Source organism: Leptidea sinapis, chromosome 3, assembly GCF_905404315.1.
Source record: "Leptidea sinapis chromosome 3, ilLepSina1.1, whole genome shotgun sequence".
Classification (NCBI taxonomy): Eukaryota; Metazoa; Arthropoda; class Insecta; order Lepidoptera; family Pieridae; genus Leptidea; species Leptidea sinapis.
The window spans coordinates 11,704,879-11,723,268 of NC_066267.1; the positions used below are offsets into that span (position 1 = coordinate 11,704,879).

Here is an 18,390-nt window from a genome sequence, read left to right on the forward strand (position 1 = left end):
ATCGTCTTTTGTTATAAAATTGAGAAAGTTATCTAATGAGATGGCTCTGGTTTTCCATGTCAATATAAATTTTGCTTCGTCTGAGAAGTATGGGAACTTCTAGTTATTTCTATTGCGCAATTGTGTTTCTCCTTAGTAACCGATTTATACTGTACATGGTCGAGACAAAGAAACTCATGTTGATCACAATAGATGCGCGGTGCTGAAATTTTACTCGCGGACGACGCGGGCGGTCCCCGTATATGGCAGGCCATCAAAGGTGGTCCGAAAGGTGTAAACAGAAACGGCTTGTTGTTGCTAATAGGAACACTTATCTGTGGGCTCTATAGGGCATTAAACGAAAAATTTTATACGTTTTGAAACTTTAAACAAAAATCTTGTTCTATGAACATAATATGAATTTTTTTTTTCTAAATAATCTGTACTAAACACTGATGTAGGGTTTTTAAATTTACATTATACTATCATGGTAAATAAATTAAACAATACATAAAAATTTCTGAATGTGACTCTATTTTAAATTTTTATTAATGTTCCGTGCTAGATAGTATTGTGAATCTTAGTTGTGAAATTAAGTTTCTAGGCACTAAAGTAGCATTACTTGAAAAGAATAAATTCTAATTATTTGTAAACAAACAAAAACTTCAAAGTTAAAATCAATATAATCCATATGAAACCTAACTTTGTTTAACCATATTAATATGAATCCTCTTAAACTGAATGTAGAAGATAAAGAAAGATAATACAAATATTTTTACTATAAACGTTATTGTTAAGCCACTAGATTGAATCGAATAGAAGATCACTACAATAAATAGAATAAATCCAAATAAAGTGAATTAATGTATATAATGAAATATATATAATACTTATGTGAATAACTGGATACTAAGTTGTTCCGCTAAAATAAAAACCAAACATTTAAATTAATTTATTAATTATATATTAAAGAGAGTAGAAACAAATTGTAAGCTTTATACCTATCGTATGGATATCTATTAAAAGTTTCAAATTCTCGTGTCCTGGTGCATGTTACCAAACTACTCCCAAACGGCTGAATCGAAATGCATGAGATTTTGTGTGCATATCGGGTAGGTATGAGAATCGGTTGTATCTATTTTTTATACCCCAAAAAATTTTAATTATTGATTTTTGTTTAATTTAAATGGCAATATAAAGTTTGTTGGGTCAGCTAGTAAGTTCTGTATTATTGAATTGGAAAACTCGATTTCTATTATCTGTAAAACATGTTTACTTTTTCTGCATAAACACCACACAACACGTGTGGTGTTTATGCTAGGCCAGCTATTTAAGTATGACATCACGACGTTGAATGCCATTAAGTAGTTAATTATTTTTTATTAGATTTAACTCACTAAATTTTTAACTAATAACTCCATATTATAATAATAAAAAACTTATTTCGTTCAGGAGATGGTCCTTGAATAAAATTGAAAAAAGTATAACACAGTTGTACTCATACTAAAATTGAAAAATGGAACAAAATTATCACGTCACGAGGTGAAATGAAAAGAAATAGGTGTAAATATATTATGTGCAAGATTAATTTAACCTTTTACAAACCTGGGTATCTTGTATACTTAGAACTGTAAATGTAAAAAACAATGTTAATAAAATTTGTACCAAAATACAAAAATTTTTTAAAATAAAATTACTATTCTCTCTTTGTGCAATCAACTGTATAAATCAGATATAGATAATAGATTTTTTTTGAACAAAATAAAGTTATCATTATAGTTTAAAAAGAATTATTACCTTTTTACTCAATTCCTTACAAATTTTAATTTATAAAATAATCATCAATACAATATCATTCAATCTATTTTAGCAGTTTATATTATTTATACTTAAAAGCAATTTAGTTAGCTAAATGCTGTCATAAAAAATTAAAAAATAGGTATGTATAAAGACCTTAATATTAAACTTATATTATCCATTAAATAAATTCCTCAAAATATATTTAGCCAAAAGATTAATTATTTACATGTTCATATATTATCATTTCTTTTGTTTCCATAATGATACTCTCAATTACATTCTGAAGAGTTAAAAAAATTATCAAATTGTTAATTAATTATCCAAATTATGATACTATAGTTTGAAATGTTCACGTATAAAAAAAACTTTTAAAACAAAACAATAAACCGAAAACACATTTCCTGTCCTGTGATCTATACTTCATATTGACTGGATCAGCTCCTGCTGCATCTACTTCCGACACCTGCATCTCCCGGCACCCTACTAGGCACCATCACCACTTCATCATCTTTCCTCAGCAGCAACACAGCAAATGCCAAAACACTTCTCACTTTTGTTTTAAATTTAGAACTCTTCTTAATTTTTATTATTTTTTATTTTGGTTTGATAATATTCTGACAAATTTGTTTTTGTAGAAACTTATGTAATTAATTAATTTATTTATTTTTGTAGAAATTTACTCGTACTAAATTTTCCATCTGCGCAGCGCCGCCGACAGGCAGCACTGGCAGGGTCGCCATGCGATGTTGCAGGTTCGGGTATTGGAATGCTTATAGTCTGACTGCGATAATAAGCTCCTTTATTAGTCTATGCGAATATTTATATACTAGTTGGAGAGATGAGTGTGTGTATAGGTGTATAATGGTGTTACACACACTACAAGGTCACAATTTGTCTGATGGCTTTAATAGTCACTCAATTTATTTAATAATGTTATTTATTATTTTCAGAGATTCCAATGCATCATTTCTCAGATGCTGTCAAATTTCCTAAACAGTTTAAAACTTGGGTCAGTCTTGTTGGTGGAAACCCTGAAACATCTGATTTTTATCATTCTGGAAACAACTGATTTTCTTACACAGTTGTGATTACAAAATTCAATGGTTGCATTTCTACCTGAAACTGGTTAATTATCAGTGTAAATCATTAAATTGACAAAACATAATCTTTACATATTCACATTAATTTTCAGGACAATTTCAGAGTCAAGTCATCTTAGGACAACCTTCATCCACACAACATTTACTGCCTACAATAATACAGCAAGACTGTTCAGATAAATAATTTTTAAAACTTATTTACTTAGTTACTTAGATTTTTGTAATGGCCATCATTTATTTTGTAGTGTGTGAGTCAGCAAAGTTAGGGAGTAGCACACCTGATGATGGCGGGCTTTGATGTAATATTACAACACACATAAGAAATTAAACATAATAAGAACTTCGAAAGGTCTTTACTTAACAAACATTAACCATAAATGTGACAGTAATTTTATAACAGCAGATTAATGCATGACATGACATATACATAAGACTATTTAGCCAAATGTATTTTTTGATGAAGGCTGCATTGGTACCTGATAGGTTTGAGAACAGCTAATGTCCGTGTGGGAATTAAATTTTGAATATATTTTTATTCATTACTAGCTGACCCGACAGACGCCGTACTGTACATATTAAATTCTTCTTCTTATCAAAACCTTTACTGGACTTCCACAAAAAATTCAAGACCAAAATTAGCCAAATCGATCCAGCCATTCTCGAGTTTTAGCCTAGCCTTTTAGTTTTAGACTAACGAACAGCCATTCATTTATATACAACGTGAACCAGAAAGGGTATAACATCCCTTCAATGGTACGTTATATGGGTCATATGCAATAGTATGGTGATGTTTGTTTTAACAAATAATTAAAAAAAAAGAAAAAACTTCCCTACGAAATTAAAAATATTATTTTTCAATTTCTTTTCTTAGACAACCCTAACTTTGTTTTTAAACAGAATGAGGTCACCTACCTATGGAGTTAAACATAAACAATAATCTATGATTAAGGAGTATGCACACTACATGAAATGTGGCTTGTGTCTATGTATTTATTCATACATTTTTTACTTCCTGTTATTGCGAAACAAATAAACAATATAAGAAATTACACAACATTACACTGTTTCACAGCTGTATTCCTGAAGGGTTAGAGGTGTATTTTTTCCACCCACGTTTCACTATGTTTAATTCCCACGTAATAGGGGGCGAGCATCTACATTTCTGAACTATGGGCTGCTAATGAGAAATTTCCTACGAAAAACTCAATAACTGCCCCATTCCATACCCAGGCCGGGTAGAAAACCCGGTCCGGGAATGGAGTACCTATTATTAATACGAGGATGGTCAAAGATATCCATATTTAACAAAAAAAAAACCGTGAAGAACAATTTCTTAATAGGAGTCTAATAGAATTATCTTTATTGGATAAAACATTTTTTAATTAAAATGTCATGTCTCATTTGCCCAGTAATAACAACAGCTACAGTGCCATTCAGACCAAACCATAATAATGCTTACACATTTTTGCTTCACGGCAGAAAAAGTTGACGTTGTGGTACCCATAATCTATAATTACAAAATTGGAATTATTTTCAATGTAACTTGAAGAAAACTTCTAATAATTCTACATTGAAGTGCTTACGTAATAACTTATCAAAAATGTGAACTCATTTAATTTGGAACATAATAAACAAATCTTGAATTAAAAATGGTGCAATGTGTAGGGTGCCTTTAGAATAGACATTTACACACACGCAGAGCAGTAAATATCGTGTTTCAAAGCACAATTCAAAGAATATTAACGCAGACAGGCCGATCTTTTCAACCTAACATATTTAAATAAACACAAAATGTAAAAACACAGTTACAATAACACTAGTTTTTATCTTTTGAACGTGTTTTATTTAAATGTGTAACACTCGCGGATATCAGAGTAAATACTAACATAACATAGTTTCATAATTAGATTAGAATTAACTATTTTTATTGGGTAATACATAACTACAGTAAATACAAATTTAGAAGTATTTTCAATGTCAGCTAAAGCAAATGCAAATACAAAATAACATTTGTCTTCATGGCAAAATGAGACCACAAATTCCTTCACAGCTGCAATAAATAGTAGGCATTTTACTATTATCTGATATTTTGTCACATCTACGTTTTTCATCTGTTTAGGTCAAAGAGAGTTCAAAAAACAGCTGATTAGGGTTGAGGGAATCATAGTTTTTGCGAAAACTTAGAACTTTAAATATTGTATTAAAATATAATGCTAATTCATTTCTGACTTCACATAGTCAGTACAGATGACCTAAGGAATGTCTGGTTAAAAGCACAGTATACCCATTTAGTTTCACGTTGTATATATAAGACTTTTAACTTTTTTACTTTAAGACTGAATCTACTATACAATTAGTAAATGAAACATTCTTTCACAGATCTAATGGCTCCACAGCACACAAAGATCAAGCATCTTCAAGCAGAAATATCGTGCTTGGGAAAAAAAGGACAATCTTTCAAAGCAAGGTTAAAAGGTGCTGAAGATTTGTCCAGCAGCAATGTATTTCAACATTTTGCTATGAAATTTAAGAAACCAGCTCAATTATTTTAAGTATGCAGTTGCAAGCATCAAAAAACCCAAATATGATAGAAATAACAATGATTATATAAAAGCAAAAGAATACAATTATAAAAAATGGTTATGTTATTCAAATCAAGAATTAGAAAATTGCTTCCATGACATTCAAAATATAATAAATGGGTTCTTAAAAACAGATATACCCAAAAAAATATAATAATCGCAGATGTGATGGTAGATTATCCTTTTAACTGCACCACACACAAAATAAAAGTTAAAACAATATTTTAATAACAAAACTATAAATGTTATTTTCAATAGTTGGTGCAGATCGATCAGTCGAATTTTGTCAGGAAAATTAACATATGTGGGTGAAGACGAAACCAAAACAGCTGCCCAACAATATTATGATAAACATAAATATTATAAAAATAAAAAATAATATGCAAACATTGCTTTTTATTTCTCCCACCCAATTACCTCAATTACTTATACCAACACTACTAAATCCTATCCTTTATGTTCTAAGTTGTGGCAAAATTAAATAACTAACTCTACGCGCAATTTCAACATGGTAAAAATTGCAATACCCACATTTAAAAGTAGAATTAGTTATTTAATTGCGTCACAACATTAAAAATTAATTTTATAATTTCGAGCTTATATATAGTTATTTTCGGGGCAAATCTTCAGATGGCGCTAGTCTTCAAATAGACAGCTCATAATGCGTAGAGAGGGCTCTCTTTTCCCTATATATTATTATACTCATTGGTGGGTTCATGAGCGGGGTTCGCTCGTTCAACAAAAATGGCTTCCGGCTTCATGTAGCGTTGAGTAACTAATTTTGTATCTGTTTTGTTGGTCGATAGGTAATGAGTTAAGGAATTCGATAGTATGCATATCTCAAAACTTCAAATTTTTGAGTTAGCTCTATTTAGATCTAGGTGTGCGAAATATAGGTATTAATAGCAATAATATTGTCTTAAATTATGTAGTACATCACAGATAGATTTTTTTTTCTGTGCATAAAACTATTTCATTTATTTTAGTATAAATTTTCTTATTTCTGTATGTCTCTTGGTATGATTAAATAATCATTCCAATCTAGTTGAACATTACACAAGAACTCTTGCCTAACGAAAAGTGAACTTATGAAAAGTTGAAGTTGGCGGATGCTCGCAATGTGCGAGCCAAAAACTCCTAGAGCAGAGTGGAAAAAAAATCTAATCGGGCAATCGATTCTCACGTCTCGAAGGCACTAGCAAGATCTGTCAAAAGTATAAAATAAAGCCGAAAAATGGCTGCTGTAAATCTTGCTCGCAGTGCTTTTACTGGATTGCTGAGAAATTCCACTTTAATTAAAACACCAATTGTATGTCGATTATCAACAGTAGCTCTGCTACAAAAATACCAGACCATTAGAAACATTTCCAAACTTAATAACAATTTTCATTTACTATCAAATGGGGTAAGATTTTAATGATCCTTTCGATATATCTCATTAATAACATTATAGTTTTATATTCCGATCGATTTGTAAATTAGATGAGAATGTCGTGGGACCTTGCAATAATGTTTGTGATTTAATAACCTCAATATAGTTGTTGCATAACATTTGTATAGAGAATTTAATATGATGTTTAGGTACATATAGAGAGAATACGAGGCTTCGCCACAGGGCCTGTACATAAGATCACACAAAGCGAAATATCGGACCGAGTGATGAAAGTGTGCCGAGCCTACGACAAACTTTCAAATGTTCAGGTATAGAAATATTGAATATCTTATTATGTTTCAGAGTGAGAAACTGGGACTCCGCCACTTCAGCCATGGTCCCCCACTTACAATTGATCTTATAAAGAGTAGGGTGCTACTAGTCCTACAACTCTATGATAAAGTTGATCCTGAAAAGGTAGTTGTTATAATCTCAATAAACTACCTATAATTAATTTAACCTTTACCTTTTCCATTTAACATAATATACACTTGTACTTTTACTGTTTTACTTACTTTAAATGTTTATTGTTACAGCTTACCCTGAACTCCCATTTTATGCAAGATTTGGGCCTAGATTCCTTGGACCATGTTGAAGTTATCATGGCCATGGAAGATGAGTTTGGCTTTGAAATCCCAGATGGAGATGCAGAGAGGCTTCTTAAACCACAAGATATAGTACAATACATATGTGACAAGGAAGATATTTTTGAATAAACCACATTTAAAATTCAAGCCTAGTGTCTCGTTATTATTATGTTTGGTTGTTATCTAATTCAGCATGTTAGATTTCTACACATATACTTATTGAAGTGATTATGGCCAGACAACCTGGATGTATAAAGTGTTAATTGTTTATATTTCAATATATGCTGTTAGATTAGATTATTATTGTTTTTATTCTCAATATTGGATGCTTGGGAGGATTCATATAATGTGCTTGCAGTGTTTTGTGATTTATCTAAGGCATTTGACTGTGTCCATCATGAAACTTTGCTTAAAAAAATTATCACTATGGGGTTAGAGATGTTTCTCTAGATTTAATAAAATTGTATTTGTGTAGTAGATTTCAAAGAGTAGAGATTAATGGAAAAAGATCAACTGGCTGTATCATATCAATGAGTGTACCACATTGTTCTGTGGTACACCCAGTTGGGTCCTTTTTTGTTCCTGGTTTACATCAATGATTTGCCATATCTTATTCAAAATGATATACTGTTTGCTGATGATACATCTTTGTTATTTAAAATAAAACTACAGCAAAAAAAAAATTCTGTCAGGTTGATGATGACATTGCTGAAGTAGTAAATTGGTTTAATGGTTAACAACTTACTTTTAAACAAAAGGTTTACACTTCCAATATAAAGCACCAATCAACACCTATAAAAATTAATAATGACAAACTGGATATAGTAGAAATGACAAGATTCTTAGGCATTACTGTAAGCTACAATAGGGGGCTGATATAAAAAAACTTATGTAATAGATTAAGCTTTACAGTATTTGCCATAAAAAAAAATTAGGCAGCTGACCGATTTTGAAATGGCTAGACTTGTATATTTCAGCTACTATCATAGTGTCATGTCCTACGGAATTATATTGTGGGGTAGGGCTGCAGATATTGACAACATATTTGTGCTGCAGAAAAGGGCATTAGGGCCGTGTTATATTTTATAATAAACTGCCAAATGATAATAAAATATTACCACTACAAAAATTTAAATGTATCTTTAAAAAAATTAACATCTAAAGCCTGTTATAATGAGAGAGATTATTTGAATGATATAGTTGGGATCACGGACGAGTAAAATAAACTTTTTTTACTATTATGTATAAGGGGGATAGTCTTTATTGATTACTTATTATTGCTGAGGATGTATAATAAATGTGGATTATTTTCACAAAATCCATATTACTGAACAAGTATGCAAACATTATAAATATACTCATCTGCTTTTCAAAATTTGCAAACTGTTTATTAAAGTTCTTTGTGGGAAACTAAAATATTAGCTGAGAATGTCAAATATATTTTAAGGTACTATACCTCAAGCATAATCACACACATAACAAGTAAGACTCAGCTGCCCTATGGTCTGATTGAATTCCAAATTATTAAAATGGTTTTCAAATAAGATGGGTGTTTTAAAACACCCATTGCCTTCTTTGTAAGTGCTGTACATATATATATATATATATACATATATATATTTAATAACATGTATATATATATACATACATGTAATTGACTTCAAAAATATTTTTCAAGGATTCAATTTTGAAGATGGGCATAATATATTATGTTGCAATTGCAATTACAAAGCTTGGAAGAGAAGAATTAATGAAAAACGTATGTTTTGATAGACTCAAACTTCCTGTATTCCATAGTTTGTAATAAAATGAAAGCAAATCAAGAATTAAACCATTTATTAATCAACTTTACTGATGAACTGTGACAGTCAACAACATTCATGGAGAACAAAAGAAACATACTATAAGCATACAAAATATTTACAGTAACCTCACTACAACACATCACAACATATAACGAAAATTAATATTTTATAGTACTAAAGTACTATATTATATACAGTGACTACAGTGAGCCTCACAATCCTAAATAAATACTAGAATCTTTTATTATTGTTTTTAAAAATTTTTGGTTGAGATATTAGCAAGTATAAATGATATGCTGGTGTGATTTTCAAGTGGATAACTTACCCTGACACCCAGAATATTTTTTTAGTAATAAGAGAAGCCAACAAAATTTTGCCAGTACAATAGCAACATAACTATTTTCACTTATAGTAATGGGTACATGAGTTACACACTATACATTTTGTAATACTTGCCTATGCTCAGTTAAGAAAATAAATCAAAATTATATAATACAGCTATACAACAGGCACAATAAATATAATTTTAAATAAATTACACATAAACAGATCCTAGATTCATTATGAGGGTCTTTTACTATATTTGAACTATCTTGATCCGAGTATCTTAATTTCATATAACCTCCAATCAAATGTAGGGGCTGATATGACTAATAAGGAATGTACTAATAATAACATTTAGGACATGAAAATCTGAATACCAATTGATGTAATACTACTACTTATTTGGAGCTACAAAAATGTATATGGTCTCTTGGACCATAGACATTGTTCAAGATCAGAATATTAGAGATTATTGAATTAGAAATTTCCTTTAATATTTTCACAATTCAATGGTGTCTAATCACAGTCTTTGATCATCCACTTATTCGAGCAAAATCACAATGCTACCTAAACCTATTGGACCTTGACCGTCCAGCTGATCGCAATCTGCGACCAGCAATAGAATCCACTCGCGCAACTTTGATCACAGGTAGCCAATCACACAAGCCTTGCAGAGCTCGCTTATTTTTACTTATCTTCTCCTCTTTATCATCACTTTCAGATGTTGTCCTTTTATCGCTATCAGATTCTTTTGAATTATGTTCACTACATTTTTCTTCTACAATTTCAGAATTATTTTTATCTTCACAAACATCCATAGGAATAATTGGATCTGGAAACCTACTCTCTTGAGAATCAGATTTTAGTGTATATGTATTAGCATCAATTTTACTGTCTTTATCTTCAGTTAAAGTTATTTCAGTCTCAGACAGACCTTGATCTACCTCACTGATAGTATCATCATCAGTGTCAATAGAGGACTGGCCAACACTGCCTTCAGTCTTACTTTGACATTCAAAGCTACTTGTCCTTGAGCCCTTTTTTTTATTCTTTTTACTAGGCCAGCCTGTTTTGTTCTTCTTCTTGAATCTGCCACGACGACCCCGTGTAGCTGTACCCTGTTTGATTTCATTACTAATTAAATCACAATTTTCACATTCAGAAACCAAGCTTGACACATCAAGTATTGTTTTTGAAGGAATAACAGCAGAATCACTATCAATCAACTCATCAGACACATCATAATCTGAAGCATCATCAAATACTTCTGATAGGAATTGTTGTAATCTCTCTGAAGCTTCTTGAGCTTCTGACAGGACAAGTTCAGTTTTACTAGTAACATTTGTATCAACTACAGTATCTTCAGATGCTGTGGATTTTGTATCATCAATTATATGCTTGTGTCTGTGCAGCAATCCTGCTGAGCCTAATATAGCTAATGTTGATGCATGTTCTCTGGGAGACTTCCTAGGGTGGCTTTCAAGTGCAATAACTGCCTCAGTGCGCTTCTTCATTCTTCGTTTTTTCATACCTCTAGTCCCATAAGATCTAGAGGGTCCAGGTTTCTCCTCCCTCTGTTTCACCAAATCACTTAGAGGACAACAATTTGGTTTTAATGATGGTAACTGACCCATTTCATAAGGTAACTTTGGTGATTTTGTATAGATTGCTGAAACAAAATAATAAAGTTTAAACATAAGAAATTATATTAATAAATAGGAAATCAGAAAATATAATATTATCGTACATGTAATGTAATACTTGTATTCAATGTTTGAACAGATAAGGACATTTATTTTAATCTTACCAAAATAGTTAGAGACATTTCTTGCAACAATTTTATCTTCATCTTGTCGTTTAAATGATTCAAACCATGGTTCACTTTGTGGTACAGATTCAAATGCAAACTCTAATTGTTCAACAGCTGGTGTATATTTTAATTTGCCATCTTCCCATTTAAGACATTTTTCTTTAGGTTCCTCTAATGTCGGACTAACCTCATTTTGTGGTTTCTTTATGTTTTGAAGTTCTTTGGGTAGTTGTTCTGTTTCTTGGTTTGGTAATGACAGTTGCTGTAATTTTGGTTCAACTGAGTGAGTTGGAGGTTCTAAATTTTCAATTTTAGATGGTGGACCTGGTCTAGCTCTTTTAACAACAGGTGGTGCACGCCGTTTGCGATATTTCCTTTTATCTTCAACCCAACAGTCTTCTTCCGAAGACTCTTCTTTTAAGGCTAAAGGTCTAGCAAGACGCTTCCTTTCATTAGTAGGAGGAGGCTGTGATGGCTTATCTGTCTTTCTCTTATTTACAATTAATTTTTCATCATCAGAAGATGTAGAACTTGAAGAGCTTGCACGTTTAGGAAACATAAACTGTTCAGCTTCATCACTTAACACTGACAACTCTGATCTTCGGACCTTCCTAAATTTTACTACAAGAGGCTTTGTCCCATTACATACAGATTCCTTTTTCTTGGTGAATCCACCACTTGAACGTAATTTTGTGCTAACTCCAACAACTTTATAATACTGACGATCCTCTGATGGTATTGAATCACTTGATTTCTTACTACATCTAGTGTTATGTTTTTTCTCTTCATCATGCCCATTTCTTTTGGGACTGATATTACCGCTACTAGTATCAGGTGATTGAGATTGTTTTGAGCTTCTGCTTTTTATTTCAAACTCACCATTACATAATTTCCTCATTGATCGTCTCTCTCCATTAAGAGGAGTGGCTTTGTCTAAGAATGTGTTAACATCTGCACCAGAATTAATGAGAGAGTCAAGTGATAGGAAGTTGGTATGATCTCTGACAAATGCTAAATGATGTGGTGACCGTCTGTGTAAGGATGCATCTGTATAATCTATATTACACATCTCACAGTAGCCCCCCTTTTCTTCTTTTAATTCCTTCTCTTTAATCCTTGGCCGACTCTTCCTCGTCATTCTAAAACATAATTAACTGTATTAATTTGTTAAAATAACTAAGCTTCCAAATATTAAAAGAGAACTATTCACTTTCGGCCCAAATCCTAGTGTCGGCCATAAAAACATTTTCAAACAATTAGGAATATTAATTATTATTATAACAATTATTAATTTTAATATTTATTAATAGTAATGTGTTTCGCTCTGAAGGAAACCGTCACTAGTGAAATTACTGGGCAAATGAGACTTAACATCTTATGTCTCAAGGTGACAAGCGCAGTTGTAGTGCCGCTCAGAACTTTTGGGTCTTTCAAGAATCCTGAGTGGCACTGCATTGTAATGTGCAAAGTGTATCAATTACCATCAGCTGTAATGTCTGGCTCGTCTCATCCCTTACTTTCATAAAAAAAAAATCAAAAATGTATGATAATATGTAACCCTAATGTCCTAGTAGCATTTACAATATTAACTTTAGGGTATAGGTGTCTTACTATGATATGATCAGTTCAATGTGACAGTTTTTAATTTTGGTTATTATTTGCTTAATTATTGAAAAATTATATTTTGGAAAACTTTTAACATATATGTATTTGTCAAATTGACCTACTTTTGATTATTATTAGAGGGAATTGCGTTAGTTTCTTGAGAGTTATTTTTTTCTTTATTCTCCTTCACAGAATAAGTTTCTAATGAGATCTGTGGCCACTCATCAAATTCCTTAAAGACTGGTTTGCAAGGTCTGAAAACAAAATCTCTATAAGTATGTTACATTCAAAATATGTTTTAATGATCAAAATACTGGTCCATACTTGTCCAAAAATTCAATCTTGATAAAATGTTTATTGAAGTAGTTCACATGCGCTTTACGTGGAGCCACGAAGAATGTATCATATAGTTTATCCAAAAGACTTATAGCCTGAAAGATTAATAAATATTTTGTATATAATACATACAAATATATAGCAGAAGCATAAAATTATTAGTAATATGAGTTAAAAAGTGAGAAGAGAAAAGAAAAGTAATTCAAAAAGACTATATTTTCCATGCTCTTTATACTACCATTTACAAAACAAAACACCATAAAAACCAAGTACTTAAAGCAATAAACACTCTTAGCTTTAGAAACACTGATATTATTGATAGAACACAGTAAAAAGGTGTTCCAACATCATATACAACATGTATCTCATGTAAAATATAAAATTTGACAAGTTAATACTATAAGTCAAATTTCATGTATATTGGTTGGATAATAATATGGTAATACTGTCCCATATTGTTATAAAATTTTGCATTTATTTATTTGTCTACTTCTGCAACTGTAGTAGTACCTACAGATATCAACTTTTATAACTTGTCTGCAATTTTGACATACAATTAAATTACATTTACCATTACATATTATTATTTTTTAATTTGTAATGATAATATTTAAGTGTTGATTTTAGCTAACTTGCTATATTTAATTCTTATTTCTAGCAACTATTAACAAATATGTTTTAACAGAATTTTATTTGTATATCATTGCAACCTGTACTGATAATTAATAAACATATTAAGATTTTATAATATAGTGAAACAACTGTTATATCCACCAATAATGGGTGGATATAGATAGTTCTTCCTTTTACTTAAGAATTGGAGGACCGGATACAGGTATATTTTCTCTTGTTAGACTACATTGTTAAATTGTTATAAAATATACATGCTTGCAAAGCTATTACTCTATTTTCTGCTAGAGTTTAACTTCAATTAAACCTTTGATAGTCACAAAAAATTATGCTATTCCATCTGGCACAATTTGGTGGTAACTTAGGCAACTTTGATTCAAGTAATATAGTTAATTTCAATTGAAACAGGTAAGACTTATAGAGTAATAGATTATTATTTTTTGCTAAGGGCTGCTTAATGTTAACTTTACTAGTTTCTTATTAGTGTACTACATCATCCCTTTATTAATTTATACTAGAACTAATATTAATGTTAAATAACCTTCTGAACAGTAAGTTGTATATAGTTATGTGTTACTGGCTTTGGTGGTGAGTGTTCGTAGAGCCTCTGTAGCATTGCATCGGCGCGGGCACGGCCCTCACGCCTTGGCCATTGTGGTCCTTCTGTTCTGAACCGGTCAGCAACAATGTGAGTCACCCGTGATGTTAGGAACACTTCCTCTCGCTGAATCAAATAAAAAGTTCAATCAGACATTGAATATAAATTAACTCCAGAGGGGATTGATAGGGTAAGGAATATGATAACAGTTATGTTTACTCATTCCATGTTATAAGTACCAAGCTTATTGAGAGGAGCTAACTCAGTGCTATTGAGGTCTGAACCCAATTTTCCACAAGTACAAACTAAAGAACAGTTTCAATCTATTAATTGACTAATATATTAACTTTTAAGGATTATATATTATAACTAGCTGACCCAGCAAACATTGTATTGCCAATATTAAAATCGGGATACAAAAGTAACTGTTGATCGTAGATGGGTAAAAATTTTAAGTTGTATGTATTTTATAATGCTGACTCATAATCAAACAAATTTAAAGAAAAAAAAAAATCGCCACCCTTAACATTTAGGGGGATGAATAATAGATGATGTCCGATTCTCAGACCTACCCAACATGCACTCAAAATTTCATGAGAATCGGTCAAGCCGTTTTGGAGGAGTTCAATGTTTAACACCATGACAAGAATTTTATATATTAGATAATGTTTATTTTATACATTGTGGCAAAATCAACTGTAAGTTGAATTTCAGAAAACAAAATATAAAACAGGAAATTATAGAACAAATATTTTCATTTATAATAATTGAAACCTAGGTTCTTAAAATGGCAATAAGTTTACTTATTATTATTATTGCTACAATTAGTTCACTTATACAAGTTACTGTGGTGTCCGTAATAAGCAATAGCATATGTGTCAACTATTAAATATTATAAACACACAAGACCTGGGTGAATCCTAGCCTACTAGCCCCTTTGTAGTTAACTTCATCCAAATATAATTCAACTATTTTTTATATCCAACCTAGCCAATAGGCAAAAATTCAATGAATATATTTCCCGGGCTGTCCAGGCAATATGTATTATTAATATTATGGTGCATTACATACATGTTGGTCTACTGGGGATGTGTAAGTAAATTTATTTAATGATTCTTCTTTACATTGAAAGTATATGATTGAAGTCAATATTTTTCTATATGAAAACTTTTTTCAAATGAATGAAATTAACCACATTCAAGATAACACAATATCTATTGTGATCATTCATTTAAAAAAACGAAGATCTTAGTTATAATATTTTATAGAAAAGCAGTATACCTATCTAATTAAAAATGACATGTCAACAAGTTATTTATTTGTCTATGTAAAGTTTATAAGGTTTAGTGTATCAATAATTGGTTTATTGACCTAGAAAACTAAAGTGTATGATCAGCTTTTTTGAGACACCCAGTAATACACTTGGTTCTCTGTACAAAATGGAATATAGCGCGTCGGAACACTATACATTCATACCTGTGTACGCAATAACGCTTGCCCGAACATATTTCCTTGAAATACTAAATTACAAAACGCTACTGAACGACCGAAGCGGGGAACCGAGCGCAAACAAAATCGCGCCAACCGAACTTCGTAAAAAAACAACACACAAACATCTTCATGCAAATCTCATTCTTATCTTCAATGTGTTAAGACCAATATCGCCTTGCGGTATATAAAGCAATATCAACTGTCAAAAATTAAGCATACACGCGAGATAGCCAAAGAAAACTACATTTCAAACAGCTTTTAAAATGGAAATATTGCAACGCAGCACGATCGAACGCAGCGCGCGTCCTCGGCTTGTTGCATTTCGATCAACGACTTCGGCTCTAACGCGAGCGTAGGGACAAAAGATGACCTAAAATCGAATACAAGCTATCCACTCACTTACCGCTCAAACAATTAAATTTACAACTGATTTATAAACTACACCACCTAAAAACATGTATTTGTACCATTGCCTACACACTGCTTATTCTATATACTTACACCAAAGCCGTTCGCCAGGCCCCGCGCACCGCTTATCACAGAAATAAGTAACTATATACTAGTTACCGAGATGGACACTCCGTCACCGCTTGAATTATATTGAAACACGAACGAATTTCAGGATACTCAACATTTTCAAACTTTTAAAGAGTCACTAAATGAATATCTCTATTTTTTATCACTTTTCAATGTCATTTAAACACATTCAACTAATAAAAATAGAATTTTCCAACAACAAACACAAAAATCTGTCACACCAAGATGGAGATATTTTGCTTTAGTTTATGTTTCGTTCGCACTTCACAGGCAGCGCTTTTGCTGTATTGGGGAAGGGGAGCACGTAGGTATTCTATTGGTCGAATGTTTTAGTCGCGTTCCATACTACGTTTTACAATCTTTTATCAAGATTTGTATTTTAAATTGAAATGCTAAAATGTTTGTAATTAATGAATATATATGTATTTAGAAGAAAATAATTACGATTGAATAATAAACATTGAATATTTAATGTAATTTCAACAATGATTGTGCCACATCAAAAAACTATACGCTCAAAATAACAATAACTGTCAAATATGAAATAACATGCAGTCAGCAGTGCACGCCATAAAATACCAGTCTGCGTATTATAAAATAACCAAAATCAAATATAGGTATAGTATTTTTTCATAATGGTTTAAATTAGCTTCAATAAACTACTAATTATAAAAACATTTTGGCGCGAATCTACTTACTAGACCCATGTCGAGTAATCGTTGCGATATACATCGGGACATAGCTGATTCTTGAATATCCAGATAAAAGCAAAAGTTTTTTCTAACTGCAACAATAAAACAGAACATAAGTGAACATTTATACTAAGAATTAGATTTATTACTTAAAAACGTTATGCAATTTGATTCGTACTCACTTTTATTATATTTTTCTTGCAACTGATAAGTCGAAACCATCGTGATAAACACACACAAACACCAGTTTATTGATAAGATGATACTGTCTCATATGTAACCTATAAAATATATTTCTTCAATCCTTCATATTAAATATAACGAAATCAAAAGAAAGTAAATAATATGTTCATACTGATATTTAATATTGACCCTTGTTTCGACCCTTGATTTTTGGGTATTGTCAACGCCAGCTGGGCTGGGAGTTACGATTTGACAATGACAAGACAGACGACAGCTTAAGAATTTATGAATTAAATTACCATAGACTAGATAATTACGCTTGGGATCAATAGAAATAATTTTTATAATTATTAAGTTACAGACAAGGATTTAAAATATGTATTATTCTAATTTATACATTTCGAGTGAAAAATGTTACAGAATTAAACGAAAATTGTATTCACCAAATATTTTAAATTTTATATATTTTATTATTTTATATTCTGGAAAAAACTAGGGAAGTGTTCTCTTTTTTGATCTCGGCTAAATATAAATTGACTTCTCATTATATCTTTACAAAATACCTCTTCACTTTCGGTAAACTATAAATGTGATTTGTGAACACTAGCTTATGACGAAAGACTAAATTATAACTTTAGATATTGCTAAATATAAGATACTTTCGTCACGTGGAAAAAAGATAAGTAAACTTCATTTCTTATTTATGTTAAACAAAGACACACTATTTAAAACGGCACAAGTAGATGTGTACCATACTGAATTAATTAATATTAAATCGATACGCGAGTGCAACACGGCTACCCTTCAACATATCTCCTATTCTCCTCAGCTAAATTATGCTACTTTGGGCAGATTCTTCACCCGCGCTGCGGTTAACGCACGATTGCACTATCTATGTA

General features: G+C 31.2%; 2 protein-coding genes across 6 annotated transcripts; one reads left to right on the forward strand and one right to left on the reverse strand.

The window, feature by feature from the left end:
* Nucleotides 1-6,625: 6,625 nt before the first annotated feature.
* On the forward strand, nucleotides 6,626-7,777 carry LOC126979581 (acyl carrier protein, mitochondrial). Of its 2 annotated transcripts, none has more exons than XM_050828957.1 (3): nucleotides 6,626-6,866; nucleotides 7,043-7,162; nucleotides 7,430-7,777. In XM_050828957.1, the coding sequence occupies exons 1-3, from the start codon at nucleotides 6,696-6,698 to the stop codon at nucleotides 7,607-7,609; spliced, it is 471 nt and encodes a 156-aa protein (XP_050684914.1). In that variant the 5' UTR covers nucleotides 6,626-6,695; the 3' UTR covers nucleotides 7,610-7,777. The 2 variants fall into 2 exon arrangements, with proteins under 2 accessions (XP_050684914.1, XP_050684915.1); XM_050828958.1 differs by lacking the exon at nucleotides 7,043-7,162 and adding an exon at nucleotides 7,197-7,310 and having other exon boundaries at nucleotides 6,627-6,866.
* Nucleotides 7,778-9,301: 1,524 nt separating this feature from the next.
* Nucleotides 9,302-17,694, reverse strand: LOC126979518 (uncharacterized). Of its 4 annotated transcripts, none has more exons than XM_050828836.1 (7): nucleotides 17,491-17,694; nucleotides 17,315-17,400; nucleotides 14,568-14,714; nucleotides 13,349-13,455; nucleotides 13,147-13,278; nucleotides 11,417-12,558; nucleotides 9,302-11,278 (listed from the first exon to the last, which is right to left on the reverse strand). In XM_050828836.1, exons 1-7 carry the CDS (start codon nucleotides 17,528-17,530, stop codon nucleotides 10,173-10,175), a joined length of 2,760 nt encoding a protein of 919 aa, XP_050684793.1. In that variant the 5' UTR covers nucleotides 17,531-17,694; the 3' UTR covers nucleotides 9,302-10,172. The 4 variants fall into 4 exon arrangements, with proteins under 4 accessions (XP_050684793.1, XP_050684792.1, XP_050684794.1 ...); XM_050828835.1 differs by having other exon boundaries at nucleotides 14,532-14,714; XM_050828837.1 differs by lacking the exons at nucleotides 17,315-17,400; nucleotides 17,491-17,694 and adding an exon at nucleotides 16,581-17,133 and having other exon boundaries at nucleotides 14,532-14,714.
* Nucleotides 17,695-18,390: the final 696 nt, after the last annotated feature.